Below are 20,000 nucleotides of genomic sequence, written 5' to 3' on the forward strand. Positions count from 1 at the left end.
GTAACCTGACATTGTAGAGAAAATACGTATTTACATATACACGTGTACAGTGGCTTGCGAAAGTATTCACCCCCTTGGAATTTTTCCTATATTGTTTCATTACAACCTGTAATTTGAATTGATTTTTATTTGGATTTCATGTAATGAACAGACACAAAATAGTCTAAATCCGTGAAGTGAAATGAAAATATGACTTGTTTCAAAAAGCAAAACAGAAAAGTGGTGCGTGCATATGTATTCACCCCCTTTGCTATGAAGCCCCTAACTAAGATCTGGTGCAACCAATTACCTTCAGAAGTCACATAATTAGTTACGTAAAGTTCACATGTGTGCAATCTAAGTGTCACATGATCTCAGTATATACAGTGCCTTGCGAAAGTATTCGGCCCCCTTGAACTTTGCGACCTTTTGCCACATTTCAGGCTTCAAACATAAAGATATAAAACTGTATTTTTTTGTGAAGAATCAACAACAAGTGGGACACAATCATGAAGTGGAACGACATTTATTGGATATTTAAAACTTTTTTAACAAATCAAAAACTGAAAAATTGGGCGTGCAAAATTATTCAGCCCCTTTACTTTCAGTGCAGCAAACTCTCTCCAGAAGTTCAGTGAGGATCTCTGAATGATCCAATGTTGACCTAAATGACTAATGATGATAAATACAATCCACCTGTGTGTAATCAAGTCTCCGTATAAATGCACCTGCACTGTGATAGTCTCAGAGGTCCGTTAAAAGCGCAGAGAGCATCATGAAGAACAAGGAACACACCAGGCAGGTCCAAGATACTGTTGTGAAGAAGTTTAAAGCCGGATTTGGATAAAAAAAGATTTCCCAAGCTTTAAACATCCCAAGGAGCACTGTGCAAGCGATAATATTGAAATGGAAGGAGTATCAGACCACTGCAAATCTACCAAGACTTGGCCGTCCCTCTAAACTTTCAGCTCATACAAGGAGAAGACTGATCAGAGATGCAGCCAAGAGGCCCATGATCACTCTGGATGAACTGCAGAGATCTACAGCTGAGGTGGGAGACTCTGTCCATAGGACAACAATCAGTCGTATATTGCACAAATCTGGCCTTTATGGAAGAGTGGCAAGAAGAAAGCCATTTCTTAAAGATATCCATAAAAAGTGTTGTTTAAAGTTTGCCACAAGCCACCTGGGAGAAACACCAAACATGTGGAAGAAGGTGCTCTGGTCAGATGAAACCAAAATTTAACTTTTTGGCAACAATGCAAAACGTTACGTTTGGCGTAAAAGCAACACAGTTCATCACCCTGAACACACCATCCCCACTGTCAAACATGGTGGTGGCAGCATCATGGTTTGGGCCTGCTTTTCTTCAGCAGGGACAGGGAAGATGGTTAAAATTGATGGGAAGATGGATGGAGCCAAATACAGGACCATTCTGGAAGAAAACCTGATGGAGTCTGCAAAAGACCTGAGACTGGGACGGAGATTTGTCTTCCAACAAGACAATGATCCAAAACATAAAGCAAAATCTACAAAAATAAACATATCCAGGTGTTAGAATGGCCAAGTCAAAGTCCAGACCTGAATCCAATCGAGAATCTGTGGAAAGAACTGAAAACTGCTGTTCACAAATGCTCTCCATCCAACCTCACTGAGCTCGAGCTGTTTTGCAAGGAGGAATGGGAAAAAATTTCAGTCTCTCGATGTGCAAAACTGATAGAGACATACCCCAAGCGACTTACAGCTGTATTCGCTGCAAAAGGTGGCGCTAAAAAGTATTAACTTAAGGGGGCTGAATAATTTTGCACGCCCAATTTTCCGGTTTTTGATTTGTTAAAAAAGTTTGAAATACCCAATAAATGTCGTTCCACTTCATGATTGTGTCCCACTTGTTGATTCTTCACAAAAAAATACAGTTTTATATCTTTATGTTTGAAGCCTGAAATGTGGCAAAAGGTCGCAAAGTTCAAATGGGCCGAAAACTTTCGCAAGGCACTGTATACACCTGTTCTGAAAGGCCCCAGAGTCTGCAACACCACTAAGCAAGGGGCATCACCAAGCAAGCAGCACCATGAAGACCAAGGAGCTCTCCAAACAGGACAGGGACAAAGTTGTGGAGAAGTACAGATCAGGGATGGGTTATGAAAAATATCAGAAACTTTGAACATCCCACGGAGCACCATCAAATCCATTATTAAAAACATGAAATAATATGGCACCACAACAAACCTGCCAAGAGAGGGCCACCCACCAAAACACATGGACCAGGCAAGGAGGGCATTAATCAGAGAGGCAACAAAGAGACCAAAGATAACCCTGAAGGAGCTACACAGCTCCACAGCGGAGATTGGAGTATCTGTCCATAGTACCACTTTCAATCCTAAATTAAATCTAGAATCTGCTTCCTATATCGCAACAAAGCATCCTTCACTCATGCTGCCAAACATACCCTCGTAAAACGGACCATCCTACCAATCCTCGACTTCGGTGATGTCATCTATAAAATAGCCTCCAACACTCTACTCAACAAACTGGATGCAGTCTATCACAGTGCCATCCGTTTTGTTACCAAAGCCCCATACACTACCCACCATTGCGACCTGTACGCTCTCGTTGGTTGGCCCTCGCTTCATACTCGTCACCAAACCCACTGGCTACAGGTTATCTACAAGTCTCTGCTAGTTAAAGCCCCGCCTTATCTCAGCTCACTGGTCACCATAGCAGCACCCACTCGTAGCATGCGCTCCAGCAGGTATATCTCACTGGTCACCCCCAAAGCCAATTCCTCCTTTGGTTGGCTTTTCCTTCCAGTTCTCTGCTGCCCATGACTGGAACGAATTGCAAAAATCTCTGAAGCTGGAGACTCAAATCCCCCTCACTAGCTTTAAGCACCAGCTGTCAGAGCAGTTTACAGATCACTGCACCTGTACTTAGCTTATCTGTAAACAGCCCATCTACCTACCTCATCCCCATACTGGTATTTATTTATTTATTTTGCTCCTTTACACCCCAGTATCTCTACCTGCACATTCATCTTCTGCCGATCTACCATTCCAGTGTTTAATTGCTATATTGTAATTACTTCGCCACCATGGCCTATTTATTTCCTTAACTTACCTCATTTGCACTCACTGTATATAGACTTTTTGTTTTCTTTTGTTCTACTGTATTATTAACTGTATGTTTTGTTTATTCCACGTGTAAATCTGTGTTGTTGTATGTGTTGAATTGCTACGCTTTATCTCGGCCAGGTTGCAGTTGCAAATGAGAACTTGTTCTCAACTAACCTACCTGGTTAAATAAAGGTGAATAAATAAATAAAATAAGCCGTACACTCCACAGAGCTGGGCTTTACGGACAAGTGGCCATAAAAAAGACATTGCTAAAAGAAAAAAATATTTGGTGTTCACCAAAAGGCATGTGGGAGACTCCCCAAATATATGGAAGAAGGTACTCTGGTCAGATGAGACTAAAATTGAGCTTTTTGGTCTTTCAAGGAAAACTCTATGTCTGGCGCAAACCCAACACCTCTCATCATCCCGAGAACACCATTCCCACAGTGAAGCATGGTGGTGGCAGCCTCATGCTGTGGGGATGTTTTTCATCGGTATGGACTGGGAAACTGGTCAGAATTGAAGGAATGATGGATGGCGCTAAATACAGGGAAAGTCTTGAGGGAAACCTGTTTCAGTCTTCCAGATATTTGAGACTGGGACAGAGGTTCACCTTCCAGCAGGGCAATGACCCTAAGCATACTGCTAAAGTAACACTCGAGTGGTTTAAGGGGAAACATTTAAATGTCTTGGAATGGCTTAGTCAAAGCCCAGACCTCAATCCAATTGAGAATCTGTGGTATGACTTAAAGATTGCTCTACACCAGCGGAACCCATCCAACTTGAAGAAGCTGGAGCAGTTTTACCTTAAAGAATGGCAAAAATCCCAGTGGCTAGATGTGCCAAGCTTATAGAGACATCCCCCAAGAAACTTGCAGCTGTAATTGTTGTAAAAGTTGGCTTGACAAAGTATTGACTTTTGGGGGGGGGGGGGGGGGGGGTGAATAGTTGTGCATGCTCAAGTTTTCAGTTTTTTTTGTCTTATTTCTTGTTTGTTTCACAATAAAAAATATTTTGCATCTTCAAAGCGGTAGGCATGTTGTGTAAATCAAATGATACAAACCCCCCCCCAAAATCTATTTTAATTCCATGTTGTAAGGCAACAAAATAGGAAAAATGCCAAGGGGTGTGAATACTTTCGCAAGCCACTGTATATGCCTTAAGCAGTGGTTGTTGTGGGCAGCAGGTAACCTAGCGCTTAGAGCTTTGGGCCAGTAACTAAGAGGGACACCCCACTGAAGGTGTCTCAGGGAGAGTTGGGATATGCAAAAACACATTTCCAAATCGGACATGTATAATACACATTTGTGAAATAGGACAAATATAAGCACCCACCTCATTATAATTCTATACCTACACTGATAATTATAATCTCCTAGAGCAGATGTTCTGTGGGAACTCATTACAGAAGAGAACAGTGATATAACTTTTAATGAGTGTTAGAATAATACCTTACACTCCCAATCACACAATCAAACTGATGACAGGTGCTTCATGACACCAGGCCTAGGCAAAGCGCGATCCAGTGCCTGATGGTTTGGTTTAAATATAGAAATAGAAAATGACACCCACACATACTTGTTCACTGAACTCAATGTAGTCTCAGTATATCAGGTTTAGAGAGATCACCTGGAGAGGGCATTGAGAGCAGTTTGGTATCCACTAAAAATACCACTCAATTGGCTATATTTTTGAAGTGTGTTGGACGTTTACCACTAAATTCACATCCAGCCATTTCTAGTCATCTACCTGACCATGGGTACAACCAATGAATTTCTAATAATCTCTTTCCTTAACTGTAGAACATGAGTATCCTTGCCATTCCTGGAAATGTTTATTTTGCCATTGAAAACCTCTTCCTGTGGTTGGAGCTTTCATTAGCTTCCCAGGGGGGTTGTGGCCCTTTTGCAATGAGACTTGCTGGCAGTGTCTCTCATCTTGTCTATCATACACACGAGCGCACACACACGCATACACAAACAGACGCATGTGTACACACACATACAGACGGATCCGAACACACACGAACACACACACAAGTTTTTAATTGACTTTAGCTTTAGGCCCAGTTCTTGAGATACATTCTATTATAGCATTCGGATGCAGAACACGCTATGTGTACTTCAGGGCATGATGTCCAGCCGTAACTGCAGCAGTTCATAGCATTTTGCAGTCAATGTGATGAATCCATTACACATGGTGCCATCATATACTTAGTTAGTTTTGCTGCTTCACTGCAGCTAGCCGGCTACATTCGTTTAGTATGATAAAAGCTGAGATTGGTGGCAGTGATCACTAGGGGACATGTAAAACACTTCCTTAACAAAGTAGCAGCTAATGTTCCCTAATTTCTATCACTAATTTATCTGCATTGCCGTGGAGAGTATCAGGTGCTTGTTTTATACATTGCACACAGGACTTTCTATTACTGCTATTGGGACAGTCTTATTTTCTATTTCTGCTTCTTTTCTGAAAGCATTGACACATAATTTTGTATTCTTATTATATAATAGGGCATGCCATGGCTGGCTATGGCAGTCGTGTGAAAAGAAAAGCCTCTATTTCTCCTGTCTGGTGTCCTTACTTTGAAGGGCTTGTATTGTCGTTCCTGGAGCTGTGTCTCAGCATGTCTGCTTGCCTGTCTGGCTGTATGCTGGCCGAGGAGCTGTTTTTACAATTGCAGGAGTGGCTGCACCATTGCTCTGCAGCCCGACCGTATAACTAGGCTATTTTCCTATTCTGGGCTACCTATTAAGTCTCACCATTAGTCCAGCATCAAAGACTGTTTCTTCGGCACACCTACAGTTCAGGACACTCCACCTCTTCTCCATTCTCTGTCTTTTTCTCTCCCTCCCGCTTTCATATTTTTTCTCTTTTGCTCTTTCTTTAAAATTCTCTCACTCTCATCCCCCCACTCTCCGCCTTCTCTCTCATTTCTCTCTCTCTCTCTCTCTCTCTCTCCTTCTTTCTCTCTCTCTCTCTCTCTCTCTCCCTCTTTCTCCCCCTCATGCTCTCTCCTCCTCCCCTTACTCTTTCCCTCTCTCTTTCTCCCCCTCTCTCTCCCTTCCTCTCGCTCTCCTTCTCTCTGTCTCTAAATTACCTTCAGTTGCTACCCCCTCTTTGTCTAGACCGGGCTTTCATAGGCCCCATGGCTCTCCACACTTGAACAAATATATACCTGCTGTACATCAGTGGCTTGGGCTCTAGCAAATGTTGGCTGCCCTACTGCTGAATCCTCCATACTTCTTTTGTGGCAGACATCCCTTTTCATAGTGCGGTTTTGTTGAAGGCCATCTCTAAGCTAGCCGGGCCAGCATGCCGCAGTGGACTGCCTTAGTGCCAGTGGGATTTTTCCACTAACGCTTTTCTGTCATTGCTTTACCCAGAGGGCCAGCATGAATCATGTCTCCCTCTCCTCTCTGGTCTACCTTTGATTTAAAGAAGAATGTGGCTTTGAAATAACATATCTCTTTTTATTACAGAGAGAGTGTAGTTTCCTTGTTTGTGCAGGCATGCTATCCTTCTGTTGCAGTGTGTAGCTTTATGTTGTTCTGTGTTCTTCTCTGTCGGGGGAGGGGGATAATGGATAAGCTTGGTCCGCTGGGAGAGGAGAGGTGACCTTGAAGTGATGAGAGGAGGAGTGAGGGGGAGAGGGGCATGTCCCACAGCAGGTGCCGCAGAATATACACATATACTGTATACAATAAATAACACAAAGAGATACACACACTCAACAGAAACAATGATAAGAACAACCACAATAACAACAACGTCAACAGCAACAATAGAGAACATTTGCACCCACAGGTAGAGAAACACAGCCACATAATAAATCAGGTCTAATCTAGTCTGTTACACCAAAAGTATTTAAACCACTTGGCTATACCATAGTTAGGATCATTAGGAAACTATGCAGGGATTGTTTTGGAAACACAGCTATAGAATGTAAATTAACATGTCATTAGGTTTGTTGGTAGCTCAGGTGCCTGTCATCCTAACCACAGACATGCAGATGTATCCTGTTTGAAAATATTCCACAATCAACTGCCACCTTCCCTGGCTGAGACCTCTTCCCAGTGAGGTAATGTTGCTGCTTCTACTATTAGGCCTTCAGGAGTTGAAGGGAACCAACGGTTGTCAGAAGGGCCCAAATAGTAGCGCTTGGCTCAGTGGGATGGCTCTGTCGTCTCTCTTTGGGGGCATCTGCTTGCCATCAGGACGGCACTGTGCCGTGACGTGGACCCACTGGACGCCCTGTCACTTCCCGGCCCATTGCAACTCGCCCCGGTCCAGACTCCCTCTCCGCCTTTTCCGACTCTGACATCTTTATCCTCCTGTTAAAAGTTTTAATGGCCTATTATCTATGAGGAAGGAATGCTGCTTTAATTGCCTGGTGGCTCCATGTTTAGGCCCTGGTCCCAGTGGTGCTGTGTCAAGACCATGGGGCTTCCCTCTCCCTTGCAGGGGCTTCTGTCCTGTATGACGTAGTCTGGGGTCATACAACAAGCCTTCCTTGTCACCAGCCCAAACACCTAGACTGACTACGCCTATAAAACCCCAGCATGTCCTATCACTTTACAATCTATCGTGTGGGACTCTTCAAATCAAATCAAATAAATGATATTTGTCACGTGCGCCGAATACAACGGGTGTAGACCTTAAAGTGAAATGCTTACTTACAAGCCCTTAACCAACAATGCAGTTTAAGGAAAATACCACACAAAAAAATTAAAAAATAACAAGAGCAGCAGTAAAATAACAAAATTGGAGTGGGTCTAGGGTTTCTGGAATAATGGTGTTAATGTAAGCCATGACAAGCTTTTCAAAGCACTTCATGGCTACAGACGTGAGTGCTACGGGTCGGTAGTCAATTAGGCAGGTTACCTTAGTGTTCTTGGGCACAGGGACTATGGTGGTCTGCTTGAAACATGTTGGTATTACAGATTCAGACAGGGAGAGGTTGAAAATGTCAGTGAAGACATTTGCCAGTTGGTCAGCGCATGCTCGGAGTACACGTCCTGGTAATCCATCTGGCCCTGCGGCCTTGTAAATGTTGACCTGTTTAAAAGTCTTATTCACATCGGCTGCGGAGAGGAACAGCTGTCGCCCGGAACAGCTGATGCTCTCATGCATGTTTCAGTGTTACTTGCCTCGAAGCGAGCATAGAAGTAATTTAGCTCGTCTGGTAGGCCCGTGTCACGGAAATGCTTCCCTTTGTAGTCTGTAATAGTTTGCAAGCCCTGCCACATCCGACAAGGGTCGGAGCTGGTGTAGTACGATTCGATCTTAGTCCTGTGTTGACGCTTTGCCTGTTTGATGGTTCGTCAGAGGACATAGCAGGATTTCTTATCAGCTTCCGGGTTAGGGTCCCGCTCCTTGAAAGCGTCAACTTTGCCCTTTAGCTCAGTGCGGATGTTGCCTGTAATCCATGGCTTCTTGTTGGGGTATGTACGTACAGTCACTGTGGGGACGACTTGATCAATGCATTTATTGATGAAGCCAGTGACTGGCTTCATCGGAAGAATCCCGGAACATATTCCAGTCTGTGCAAAACAGTCCTGTAGCTTAGCATCTGCTTCATCTGATCACTTTTTTATTGACAGTCACTGGTGCTTCCTGCTTTAATTTTTGCTTGTAAAGCAGGAATCAGGAGGATAGAATTGTGGTCAGATTTGCCAAATGGAGGGCGAGGGAGAGCTTTCCAATACATGGCCCTAAAGTTTACTGACCAGGCCCTCATGTTGTTGGGAAGCGCTGGTGAGGAGGCTTTGTTCCAGGCGCCCAACTGTCTCCACCTCAGTGAGAATTGGGGACTACAGTATATAATGTGTTTCTTCTTCATTAGCTGAGGGTCACTTTCCACATGGGATCGTAGCCAATATTGTAGCCAAAGGTGGAAAGTTTCATCCTGCAAAACATTTGCAAATAAATCATTTACATAAACAAAAGACTGCCTTAATCCTACTATAACAGTCCAGGGGTATGATTGTACCCTATTCGTTTTACAACCTGTTGTATAATACAGGTAGTAATATCAATTTCCTAAATTGCTCCACTTAGTTGGCAGTGTTAATGAAGTGCTATAAGAGGAACGAGTGTTAGTGTAGAATGGCCCATAAAGGCACATTGTGTTCAGTTCCAGATGAATCTAAAGGACCACATTGGAGGGGAGTAACTTTGGTTACTGATGGGGTCTGAACATTGAGACAAACAGAAGCGTTCTCCAGGCAGCACGTCTAGGCCTATTTCTACACTCATTAAATCCTGTCCTCTTCTATTTCTCTTTAGAGAGGAGTTTTTTTGCAGGGAAGTGTCCCTGTACTGTAATTGTCAGAGTTGCACAGAAAATTATGGTATTATTGGAAGCTCTTGAGAAGTCTCCAAATGGCCTTGTTTTTGTTTATTTGACTGTGTTCCGGGGCACTTTAAAGGCCTTAGCCTTGAGCCTGAACAGTATTGTGTCTGGAGCTGGGAGGGAGAGAGGGATTATAGATGGCAGTATTTTAGCTTTGGGCTGCTGAGGTGGCACTGCAGTGCAGTAGTCCTTGAGTTACAAGCCTCTCCTGAGTGTCTGGTGGGCAGGTCACGACCTGTCTTGGTTGGATACTGCTGTTGTAGCTGTTGTCGCTTCTGGGGAAAAGCTTTCTCTTTCATGCTGTTCTTTGCATCTAATTGCCGGGTGTTATTTTTTCCACCGGTGCAGTCAGTAGTTTTCGATGATCGCTGTCCATGTTCAATTGTGTGAGAACAAATGTCCAGTCTGTCCCCTGGTAACCATTTGGAAGGTTCCCCTCTGGCTCCATGATTTTAACAGATATTGCTTATCCAGCGATCAGTCTATAAAGTGCCCTGTGATATTTCTTATTGGCTTCTACATATAAAGTTGTTTCATGGGTCAAAGGCTTGTTTTAGTGGACTGGCGGTGTTCGCAATCCGCAGTCCTATTCTTTGCTTCACATCTTTCCCCAGCTCACTTCTCCACGGGCCGTGATTTTCTTTTTACGTCCCTATTATTTATTTATATTTCATTTCTCAACAAGAGACCCCGCATAAATTATAATAGCTGTAGTAGTAATAATAAAACATTTCGGTATTTGGCAGCCAGTTGAACAGAACCACAAAGTGTGGTTCCATAGCTTGGCCAGGGAGAAAAGGGCTATTGTGTCAACACTTCTAGGTCCTCAGAGAGAGAGCAGGGCCAGGTTTTGGCCCTAGCCCCACCCGCTATTGATGGATGAGTCTGCGGTATTAGGGGACAGGGGTCTCATATACTCTAGGTGGGGAGAGAGTGGGGGGATTTTGGGGGATGCATATTGTGACCCTGGTAAGTGAACTTGAGTCTCTTAAGGGCTGCCAAGTGGGAAACTCCATCCCTCTGTCTGTGTGTTGGGTTCGCCTCCCCCTCAGACAGACACGGAGCAGTGGGAAAGGACCGTTAAGTTTCCCCTCTCACTGACCTCCTGAGGTTTGCTGCACCTTAAAGAGGGTGTGTTGTTATGTGGTCAGTGGACTCCAGTCATTGTCCCTGTATTTACTGTCTCAGTGGCCGTGGTGGTGGAATGGTGTTTTTGTTCAGAGGTGACCCTCTGTCCTAGGACTGTTTAGCACTCAATGTCTGATTGCTCAGCCTCTCCCATTTTTCTGCCTTCGCCATCACCCCTTTTTACAGATCAGAAAAGCACAAGCAGAGAAGCCTGTCAGAAGGGCTGAAGCCTAACCTCTTAACAGGCTTGAGGTGATGGACAGCACTAATGCGAGACATCAACCTATGATTCTTGATTCGTCAACTAGACAAAAAGTAGAGAGGAGGTGGAAATATACCTGTCTCTCTGACATCAGCCCTACCGTACTAAGTGAAACAAAATAAAAGGGCCGGTGCAGTTTGTCGGCAGAACACGTGGAAAACAAGAGGGTGTAATTAAAAGAAGCCTATTGAGGCAGGTGTTAAAGTACATAAATAAGTCATTGAGGATAATACAAGGCTCTGGCTCTTTGCCATGATTCGCCAACACATTTACACATACTGATAGCATTTTCCCATATGTCCACAGGGCAGTCACATGAACACACTGTAGAATGATTGTCTATGTACAGAAAAGTGCAGTCCTCTATGACATGTCATTTATAATACTACTGCTACTAATAACAATATGCCGTTTTGCAGACACCTTTATCCAAAGCAACGTTCAGTAGTTTGTGCATACTTTTACATATGGGTGGCCTGTGAGAATGACGTGGGGCCCTTGGCCTTATGTGCTTACATGCATGTACACATGCAATCAAAAAGGAGATTTACAATATTCATGTGTGTGACTAGAACAGTATACTGCTCTGAAGTGTAGACCCAAACATCCTTCTGAGAGTCAGCAGGTCCAGTGAGTCTCAATTGAGACATCTTCCTGCCTGGGTTGCATCCTGAATGGCACCCTATTCCCTACATAGGCCACTACTATGGACCAAAGCCCTACGGGCCCTAGTTAAAAGTAGTGAACTTAATAGGGAATAGGGTGCCATTTGTAAGTCAACCTCTGTGTCTGCTCACCACATAGAGGAAGAGGGGTGGGGGATGAGAGATGGGTTTGGTTTTTAATGAGACAGTAGGTTTGGGTCTTGTCACTGCATCTGTAATAGTGACATTATCTCACATCGGATGGAGGCAAATCTCAGCTCTGATCCCTAAAGGTGTCACACGTAATACATAGTGGCATAACAGATGTGCCACTGACTCCTGTTATAATTTATAACACAAGTGAGACCTGGAATGGAATCCTCTTGAGTTGTGGATGTGTTGAATAAGCGACTTTCATACATTTATACATGAGATAAAAATGATGTATCTGCATGGCACTTTGAGAGTAGCTTAGAATCGCTAAAACACTCAAGTATTGTGAGATGACTTTATATAATGGAGGCCAACAAAAGCATCCCTTTGTTGTGTTTAGACTCATAACGGATCCATGCATCCACAGAAAACGGACCCATTTTAACGGAACCAAAGCATAGTGGTTAGAGTGTGGTAAACCTCTGGAAATACTGTAGATGTGTTTTTTAGGCCTCTCCGCTCCGACCCGAGCCCTTCTTGCCTCGAAGCTTGAAGAATTTGTCTGCGAGTTAAAATGCCTACTTCTGTTTGTTAGGGATTACCTCATTTATGCTTACAGGACTGCAGGATCAGCTCCTGGTGGGAGTTTGATCCCCTCTTTAGACGGGCTAGTTTTTATAGCCTGACACAATGCAGTGTGTTCTAACAGGCTATCATCCACCCTGGAAATGTACATGTGTGTGTGTATTCAGTCATGTAAGGGGGCGTGGCATCGGGGAAAGGACTAGTACCTAGTACGTGTTGGAAACTCTGATCAGGTCACCTCTAACTCATGTTCTTCTCCCTGTAGCGCGACCAGAGGGCACCAAGGAGAGCCCCACCTGCATGGATAAGAACCATGGCTGTGCTCACATCTGCCGGGAGACACCAAAGGGAGGCATCGCCTGCGAGTGCAGGCCTGGCTTCCAGCTCACCAGGAACATGAGGGACTGCAAGTGTAAGTGTGAACCCCCTCCATCAACCCACATTACCCACCTTCATTACTCTACACAATGAACACATTGGCACCACATGATGATCTACTCTATCGTACATAGGTTTCTAACATGATAATACATGGTTTATGTGGTGCCAACGTGTACATTGTGTAGGGTTATGAAGATACTTACCATCCAACAGACGCATCCAACAGATTTTCACACAGCGTCAGAAACAAAGCCATTTTACAGTGATTGTTTCCAAATGATACTGCCAGTTTATCACACTAAATGGTTTATAGCATCCGATAAGATAACCGACAGAACTGGTGTAAGGGAGTGGGAAGCAGGTTTCTGAGAAAGAGCCGGTGATGGACACCACACACTTCCTGTTGCCTTGCAACATGGCTCGTCCTTTCAGGGCTGGGGTCGGGGCTGATGGGTGATTTGCCTATGTTGGAATAATGGTTGGAGAAGTGTTTAGAAGTCTACATTTTTTGGACGATAGCCCAGGTTAAGGCCAAAAGGCACAGGGGTAGTGTTGTGTAGACTGGATGGTGGTGGAAGCCTTGGCTCTGTCATCACAGGTGTATTCAGAGTGCTAATGTCGACACTCAACACACCACAAACTCACAGTGTAACTGACACCCAGATTCGTCTTTTTAACAGTTATGAACATTCCAATTTTTCTGTGTCACTCTGAAGAACCAGTATTCCAAAGTGGAACTAGTGTCTTCTAGTGAGAATGAAACTCTGAAGTCAGTCAGCTCCGCTCCATTAAGTAGGCGACGGTTTAGTGGTGTGAGATCCTTCATACCAAGGTGTGAACTGGAGGAGTTTCTAAACATCTTTATCACACTGAGGTTGAGAGGGTGATGATGTCACAGCACACCTCCAGGCATGGATGACAGTACATCATGTTCCTATTGCTTTAACTGTGTGCTCCTCGGCAGTGACCTGTAACTACGGCAACGGGGGTTGCCAGCACATCTGTGAGGAGACGGACCACGGCCCCAGATGTGCGTGTCACATGAAGTTTGCCCTGCAAACCGATGAAAAGACATGTGTAGGTGAGTCAGCTCACATTTGATGGGTTGTGGAGGAGAACTGAGTAAAGGATGTGATCTGCATGTACTGAATCATTCATCTTCACAGCCTTAGTCACACATTACCAGGCTACTCCAGAGGCAATGTTGAGCTTTATAATGACTGCATGCAACTCCTTTCACTTAGATAAACAAGTACCTATTTTATGTCCAAGTCTCTACTGCTGCTTCTTCTCTCACACACACAATACAAAATGCTTCCATTCTCTGCTGGTGTTGGTGGTGCTGCAGTCTACAGCTGTGACACCTCTCTCTCTCTCTCTCTCTCTCTCTCTCTCTCTCTCTCTCTTTCCATCTCTCCCTCTCTCCCTCTCTCCCTCTCTCTCTCTCTCTCTCTCGCTCGCTCTCTCTCTCTCTCGCTCTCTCTCTCTCTCTCTCTCTCTCTCTCCATCTCTCCCTCTCTCCCTCTCTCCCTCTCTCTCTCTCTCCCTCTCACCCTCTCTCCCTCTCTCTCTCTCTCTCGCTCGCTCTCTCTCTCTCTCGCTCTCTCTCTCTCTCTCTCTCTCTCTCTCCATCTCTCCCTCTCTCCCTCTCTCCCTCTCTCTCTCTCTCTCTCTCTCTCTCTCGCTCTCTCTCTCTCTCTCTCTGTCTCTCTCTCTCCCTCTCTCTCTCTCTCTCTCTCCCTCTCTCCCTCTCTCTCGCTCGCTCGCTCTCGCTCTCTCTCTCTCTCTCTCTCCATCTCTCCCTCTCTCCCTCTCTCTCTCTTTCTCTCTCTCTCTCTCTCTCTCTCTCTATGCGGCTGCATTTGCTTTGTTCTGTTGTCTCTCCCTGCTTCGCTGGACAGTGTGTTTCCTCTGGTTCTTCTTCAACACCATATGCAGCCATACACAGCTCCTCTTTCTGACCTAGGGTCAACTCCTCAATGATGTAACACTGAAACCCAACCTCTTTCTGACCTAGGGTCAACTCCTCAATGATGTAACACTGAAACCAAACCTCTTTCTGACCTAGGGTCAACTCCTCAATGATGTAACACTGAAACCCAACCTCTTTCTGACCTAGGGTCAACTCCTCAATGATGTAACACTGAAACCCAACCTCTTTCTGACCTAGGGTCAACTCCTCAATGATGTAACACTGAAACCCAACCTCTTTCTGACCTAGGGTCAACTCCTCAATGATGTAACACTGAAACCCAACCTCTTTCTGACCTAGGGTCAACTCCTCAATGATGTAACACTGAAACCCAACCTCTTTCTGACCTAGGGTCAACTCCTCAATGATGTAACACTGAAACCCAACCTTAACCTTCATTGGTGTGTTAATATTATTTGCTGTGGTTGACATGAACTAATTAAATAGAGGCTGTGTAGAATGATTTTTATTTCAGCGCTTGAACTGAGGCTGTGTGTAGGCTGGTTGGCTGGTTTGTAGTGCTGAGCGATTAACCAAAATGTCAGATATTTTTCCGTTTTTAAACACCTCGACTTTTCCCACATTTTGTTACGTTACAGCCTTATTCTAAAATGGATTAAATGCAACAAAATCCTCACCAACCTATACACAATACTCCATAATAACAAAGCAAAAACAGGCTTTTAGACATTTTTGCAAATGTATTAAAAATAAAAAACAGTATTCAGACCCTTTGCTATGAGACTCAAAATTGAGCTCAGGTGCATCCTGTTTCCATTGATCATCCTTGAGATGTTTCTACATCTTGATTGGAGTCCACCTGTGGTAAATACAATTGATTGGACATTAGGCACACACCTGTCTATATAAGGTCCCACAGTTGACAGTGCATGTCAGAGCAAAAAGGAATTGTCCGTAGAGTTCCGAGACAGGATTGTGTCGAGGCAAAGATCTGGGTAAGGGTACCAAAAATTGTATGCAGCATTGGAGGTCCCCAAGAATACAGTGGCCTCCATCATTCTTCAATGGAAGAAGTGTGGAACCACTAAGGCTCTTACTAGAGCTGGCCGCACGACCAAACTGAGCAATCGGGGGAGAAGGGCCTTGATCAGGGAGGTGACCAAGAACCTGACAGAGCTCCAGAGTTTCTCTGTGTAGATGGGAGAACCTTCCTGAAGGACAACCATCTCTGCAGCACTCCACCTATCAGGCCTTTATGGTAGAGCGGCCAGACGGAAGCCACTCCTCAGTAAAAGGCACATGACAGCCCGCTTGGAGTTTGCCAAAATACACCTAAAGGACTCTCAGACCATGAGAAACAATATTCTCTGGTCTGATCCACAGACAATGCAATCTCTATTGCACTCCACAGTGCCCTTTCCCAGCTGGACAAAGCAACACCTATGTGAGAATGCTATTCATTGACAACAACTTACCATTCAACACCATAGTGCCCTCAAAGCTCATCACTAAGCTAAGGACCCCGGGACTAAACACCTCCCTCTGCAACTGGATCCTGGACTTCCTGGCGCGCCACCCCCAGGTGGTAAGGGTAGGTAACAACACAACTGCCATGCTGATCCTCAACACGGGGGCCCCTCAGGGGTGCGTGCTCAGCCCCCTTCTGTACTCCCTGTTCACTCATGACTTTACGGCCAGGCACGACTCCCAACACCATCATTAAGTTTGCTGATGACACAACAGTGGTAGGCCTGATCACTGACATCAATGAGAGAGCCTATAGGGAGGAGGTCAGAGACCTGGCAGTGTGGTGCCAGGATAACAACCTCTCCCTCAACATGATCAAGACAAAGGAGAGTATTGTGGACTACAGGAAAAGGAGGACTGAGCACGCCCCCATTCTCATCGATGGGGCTGTAGTGGAGACTATCATGGTCCAAACACACCAAGACAGTCGAGAAGAGGGCATAACAATGCCTATTCCCCCTCAGGAGACTGAAAAGATTTGGCATGGGTCCTCAGATCCTCAGAAAGTTCTACAGCTGCATCATCGAGAGCATCCTGACTGGTTGCACCACAGCCTGGTATGGAACCTGCTCGGTCTCCGACCGCGAGGAACTGCAGAGGGTAGTGCGTATGGCCCAGTACATCACAGGTGCCAAGCTTCCTGCCATTCAGGACCTCTATACCATCGGGTGTCAGAGGAATGCCCCCCAAAAATCCAAAGACTCCAGCCACCCTAGTCATAGATTGTTCTCTCTGCTACCGCACGCAAATGGTACCGGAGCACCAAGTCTAGGACCAAAAGGCTTCTTAACAGCTTCTACCCCGAAGCCATAAGACTCATGAACACCTAATCAAATGGTTACCCGGACTATTTGCATTTTCCCCCCAACCCCCATTTTTACGCTGCTGCTACTCTTTTTTATTCATACATATTCACTTTACCTCTACCTACATATTACCTCAATTAACATTAAGGTCTACAGCTGTTGTATTTGGCGCATGAGACAAATAACATTTGATTTGATTTTGATTTGATGAAACCAAGAATGAACTCTTTGGCCTGAATGCCAAGCATCATGTCTGGAGGAAACCTGGCACCATCCCTACGTTGAAGCATGGTGGTGGCAGCATCATGCTGTGGGGATGTTTTTCAGCGGCAGGGACTGGGAGACTGGTCAGGATCCAGGGAAAGATGAACGGAGCAAAGTACAGAGAGCTCCTTGATGAAAATCTGCTCCAGAGTGCTCAGGACCTCAGACCGGGGTGAAGGTTCACCTTCCAACAGGATAACGACCCTAAGCACACAGCCAAGACAACGGAAGAGTGTTTTCAGGACAAGTCTCTGAATGTCCTTGAATGGCCCAGCCAGAGCCCGGACTTGAACCCGATCGAACATCTCTGGAGAGGCCTGACAGAGCTTGAGAGGATCTGCAGAGAAGAATGGTATAAACTTCCCCAATACAGGTGTGCCAAGCTTGTAGCCTCATACCCAAGAAGACTCAAGGCTGTAATCGCTGCCAAAGGTGCTTCAACAAAGTACTGAGTAAAGGGTCTGAATACTTATGTAAATGTGATATTTCAGTTTTTTAATTGTAATACATTTTCAACAATTACTAAAAACCTGTTTTTGCTTTGTCATTATGGGCTATTGAGTGTAGATTGATGAGGAGAAAAAACTATTTAATACATTTTAGAATAAGGCTGTAATGTAACAAAATGTGTAAAAAGTCAAGGGGTCTGAATACTTTCCGAATGCACTGTAATTAACTGATGTCGGTTCCATTATTTGAATTCCATTTTGTACGTTTTTTTTCTGTGAGCTCTATGCTCTGTTTCTGTGAGCTCGATACTCAGTTTCTGTGAGCTCTATGCTCAGTTTCTGTGAGCTCTATGCTCAGTTTCTGTGAGCTCTATGCTCAGTTTCTGTGAGCCCGATACTCAGTTTCTGTGAGCTCTATGCTCAGATTCTGTGAGCTCTATGCTCAGTTTCTGTGAGCTCGATACTCAGTTTCTGTGAGCTCTATGCCCAGTTTCTGTGAGCTTTATGCCCAGTTTCTGTGAGCTCGAAACTCAGTTTCTGTGAGCTCGATACTCAGTTTCTGTAGAGAAAAATCAGATCAAGCCCTACTGTGCGATGTAGTAGTTGTAGTTTCCAACAGGCCAATATTATACATAGAGCAGAAAATGTGGTCATTAACTACAATGACCATAATCCATTGCTCGCCCGCTTACTTGACCAGACCTCGTTGACAGAGTTGTAGAGAAGAGTGAACGTACGAGAGGGATATAAATCAGTTGCTTTGCGAGGTATTTCTACCTGAAAATACATGATCTAGTGATTGATAGTTGGTATTTAGCAGTCGTAAAAGTATGCCTTATGTACTTTGAAGAACTACAAAATAGTGTTTTAGTCAGACAGCAGCTCTATAGAGATGAGATGATGACTTAGAATTAAATAATAAAATCGTAAAATAATACAAATATTTTATTAAAGTAAAGTAATGTAATAAGTAATAAGCAGTAATGGGCGGTCACTACCATCATGGGACTTTTATTACCCGTTTTATTCTGTCTTGTTACAGCATTCAACCCACATAATGCATTTGATGAATAAAAACCGTGATTATTTTTTAAATAATCGAACCGAAATCGAACCGACCTCAAAAAGCACTAATCGCTCAGCACAACTGGTTTGGATGGCTGGTTGACTGGTTTGGTTTGCTAAAGTGTCGGTAGCTGGTCAGCTGGTTTGGGTGGCTGGTTGGCTGGTTTCAGTGGCTGGTTGGCTGGTGGCTAATTGGCTGTTGTAGGTCGCTGCTTGGCATGTTTGCTCAGTGTGTCTGGTTCTACCCTCTCCACCACGGTGCTGATGAGATGCAGACCCATGTCAAGAACTGGTCAGCCATCCTATCATTACTGCCGTACGCTAGCGAGGCTGCCGGGACTCCACAAAGCCCGCTGTGGCCAAACTAGATGTCTGAGCCGCCATTACCAAGACCGAAAACATGTGTGCCTGATGTGACAGATTAGGGAGCGCTCAGGCAGTTAGGGTCTTGGGTTTCCCTCTACAGGCTCTGGGAGTAGGGTTGGAGTAGGGGGAGACGGGGGACAGGGGGAGGGGTGGTAGCAGCCCACTCTGCGGTTTAGTGCTAGTGCCATCCATCTATCTGAGGGGCTATTAGTTAATAAAACAACAATAAAATAAACAAACCGCCAAACCAGCCCCTGACGGCAGGCTGACTGACAGGATAATTGGGACTGCTTCAGCCAGGCACGAACATTACTACAGGCAGACAGACAGGACAGACTGGAAGATGGAGACTCTGAGTGAAAATACATTTCCTCAGTGAAAATGTCACCAAATAAGAATGGGAGAGGGTTTTTCGTACATTTTTTATAGTGGTAGTGTAGGATGATGGTTGACAAAACAACCAAACCAAAAACCATTTAGCTTTAATATACATACGAAACTACAGTAGTTTCATTGAACCGGGCTTCCACTTCAATGCTCTCAGTCCCATTAATGACACTGGAACAGGACCAACTAAACCATTGTTGACCAAGATTAGTTGGCAATATGAACAGCACGATGTCACAAACGCCTGGAGTGGTGGGTGCAGAGTCAAATGCAGAGAGCAGAGGATACTGGGGAAACCGGCTTTATTAGGATACCCAAAACCAACGGCCAAAACAATGGGCGAAAAATCAACAGAAAATAGCCCAACCCAAACACAGGGCACAAACGGACAGGAACACAGCACGCACAACCTGACTAACAGAAAAAAAATCCCGCACAAAATTAGGCGGGCCTAACAGGCTTAAATAGACATGAATCAAGAAACAAAATAAGAGACAGGTGCAACCAATAAGACCAAACAAACAAAAAAGGAAAAGGGGATCGGTGGCGGCTAGTAGACCGGCGACGACAACCGCCGAGCGCCGCATGAACAGGCAGGGGAGC

At 44.8% G+C, this 20,000-nt stretch overlaps 1 protein-coding gene across 7 annotated transcripts in view; it reads left to right on the plus strand.

The window, feature by feature from the left end:
• The window catches only part of LOC110532416 (signal peptide, CUB and EGF-like domain-containing protein 3), a 118,399-nt gene that overhangs the window by 59,920 nt on the left and 38,479 nt on the right, over nt 1-20,000 (plus strand). For all 7 annotated transcript variants that reach the window (XM_090184801.1, XM_036988361.2, XM_036988364.2 and 4 more), the window contains exons 5-6: nt 12,485-12,631; nt 13,565-13,681. In XM_090184801.1, the coding sequence (XP_090040927.1) occupies nt 12,485-12,631; nt 13,565-13,681 (264 nt within the window). The remainder of the gene's footprint in view (nt 1-12,484; nt 12,632-13,564; nt 13,682-20,000) is intronic.

Source organism: Oncorhynchus mykiss, chromosome 9 (genome assembly GCF_057628025.1).
Source record: "Oncorhynchus mykiss isolate SJ-2025 chromosome 9, ASM5762802v1, whole genome shotgun sequence".
In the NCBI taxonomy this organism is placed as follows: Eukaryota; Metazoa; Chordata; class Actinopteri; order Salmoniformes; family Salmonidae; genus Oncorhynchus; species Oncorhynchus mykiss.